At 41.4% G+C, this 1,194-nt stretch overlaps 1 protein-coding gene across 2 annotated transcripts in view; it reads left to right on the forward strand.

Annotated features, from left to right (window-relative positions):
* The window catches only part of FBXO28 (F-box protein 28), a 43,852-nt gene that overhangs the window by 15,870 nt on the left and 26,788 nt on the right, over positions 1-1,194 (forward strand). For both annotated transcript variants that reach the window (XM_003790972.3, XM_023513910.1), the window contains exon 2: positions 290-399. In XM_003790972.3, coding sequence (XP_003791020.1) covers positions 290-399 — 110 coding nt within the window. The remainder of the gene's footprint in view (positions 1-289; positions 400-1,194) is intronic.

Here is a 1,194-nt window from a genome sequence, read left to right on the forward strand (position 1 = left end):
CATTGTTGTTTGGCGGGTCCGGGCTGGGGATTCGAACCCGCCACCTTAGGTGTACGTGGCTGGCGCCTTAGCCAGTTGAGCTATAGGCGTCGAGCCCATATTAATTTCTTAATGTAATATCACAGGAGTCACAACATTATGGTATAGGAAATTCACCCACAGATAGTGATTCAAAGATTCAGACAGTACAGAGGAACAACACAGAGCTTCAGTCCTCAGTTAAGGTTCTCTGTTAATTCATTGTAAATGTCTTGTTCATTTTTTTTTTTATTCTTCTTTCTTTCCATAGGTTTGTAAAAGAATGGACTTGGTGTGCCAGAGAATGTTGAATCAGGGGTTTCTGAAAGTGGAGAGGTACCATAATCTATGTCAGAAACAAGTTAAAGCACAACTTCCACGGTACGTTGTGACTGGCAGTGACAATAATTTAAAGTTGAAGGTTTTATTTGTTTCTTTTTTTTAAATATTGGGGCTTACATGGTCATTGGTTTTCGAGTTTTTGTAGCAAAGGGCACACAAATCACATTGTAATTTCTACTGTGGTTTGTCTGTTCTCACCATTTTGTTGAGTATTTTACTAGAGGTTCCAGCCAAGGAATGGCATCCACATGGGAAAAGAAGAAGAAAAATCTCTCTTTTCACAGATGATATGTTTCATATATAAAGAACACACTAATTGATTATTAAAGCTAATGAAACAAGCTCAGCAAAGATAGAGAAGATGAATATACAGAAATCAAATGTATTTCTTTGTCCCCCTCCATAGGGTGCTATGGCGTCATAGCTTACAGCAACCTCAAACTCTCGGGTTCAGGTGCTTCTCTTGCCTTAGCCTCCCAAGTAGCTGGGACTACAGGTGTCCACCACAACACCTAGCTTTTTTTTTTTTTTTTTGGCAGTTTTTGGCCAAAAAAACTGGTGGTGGTTTGAACCTGCCACCTCCAGCATATGTGGCTGGCGGCCTACTCTTTTAAGCCACAGGCACTGCCCAACACCTGTCTGTTTTTTAAGATGGAAATCTTGCTCTTGTTCAGGCTAGTCTCAAACACCTGAGCTCAGGCAATTCATCTGCCTCAGCTTCTCAGAGTGCTAGGATTACAGGCATGAGCCAGTGTGCCTGGCCTCAATTGTATTTTTATACACTAGCAGTGAACAGTTTGAAAATGAAATTTAGGCTCGGCGCCTGTGGCTCAG

Source organism: Otolemur garnettii, unplaced genomic scaffold (genome assembly GCF_000181295.1).
Source record: "Otolemur garnettii isolate 467f Iridium unplaced genomic scaffold, OtoGar3 scaffold00045, whole genome shotgun sequence".
Taxonomy (NCBI): Eukaryota; Metazoa; Chordata; class Mammalia; order Primates; family Galagidae; genus Otolemur; species Otolemur garnettii.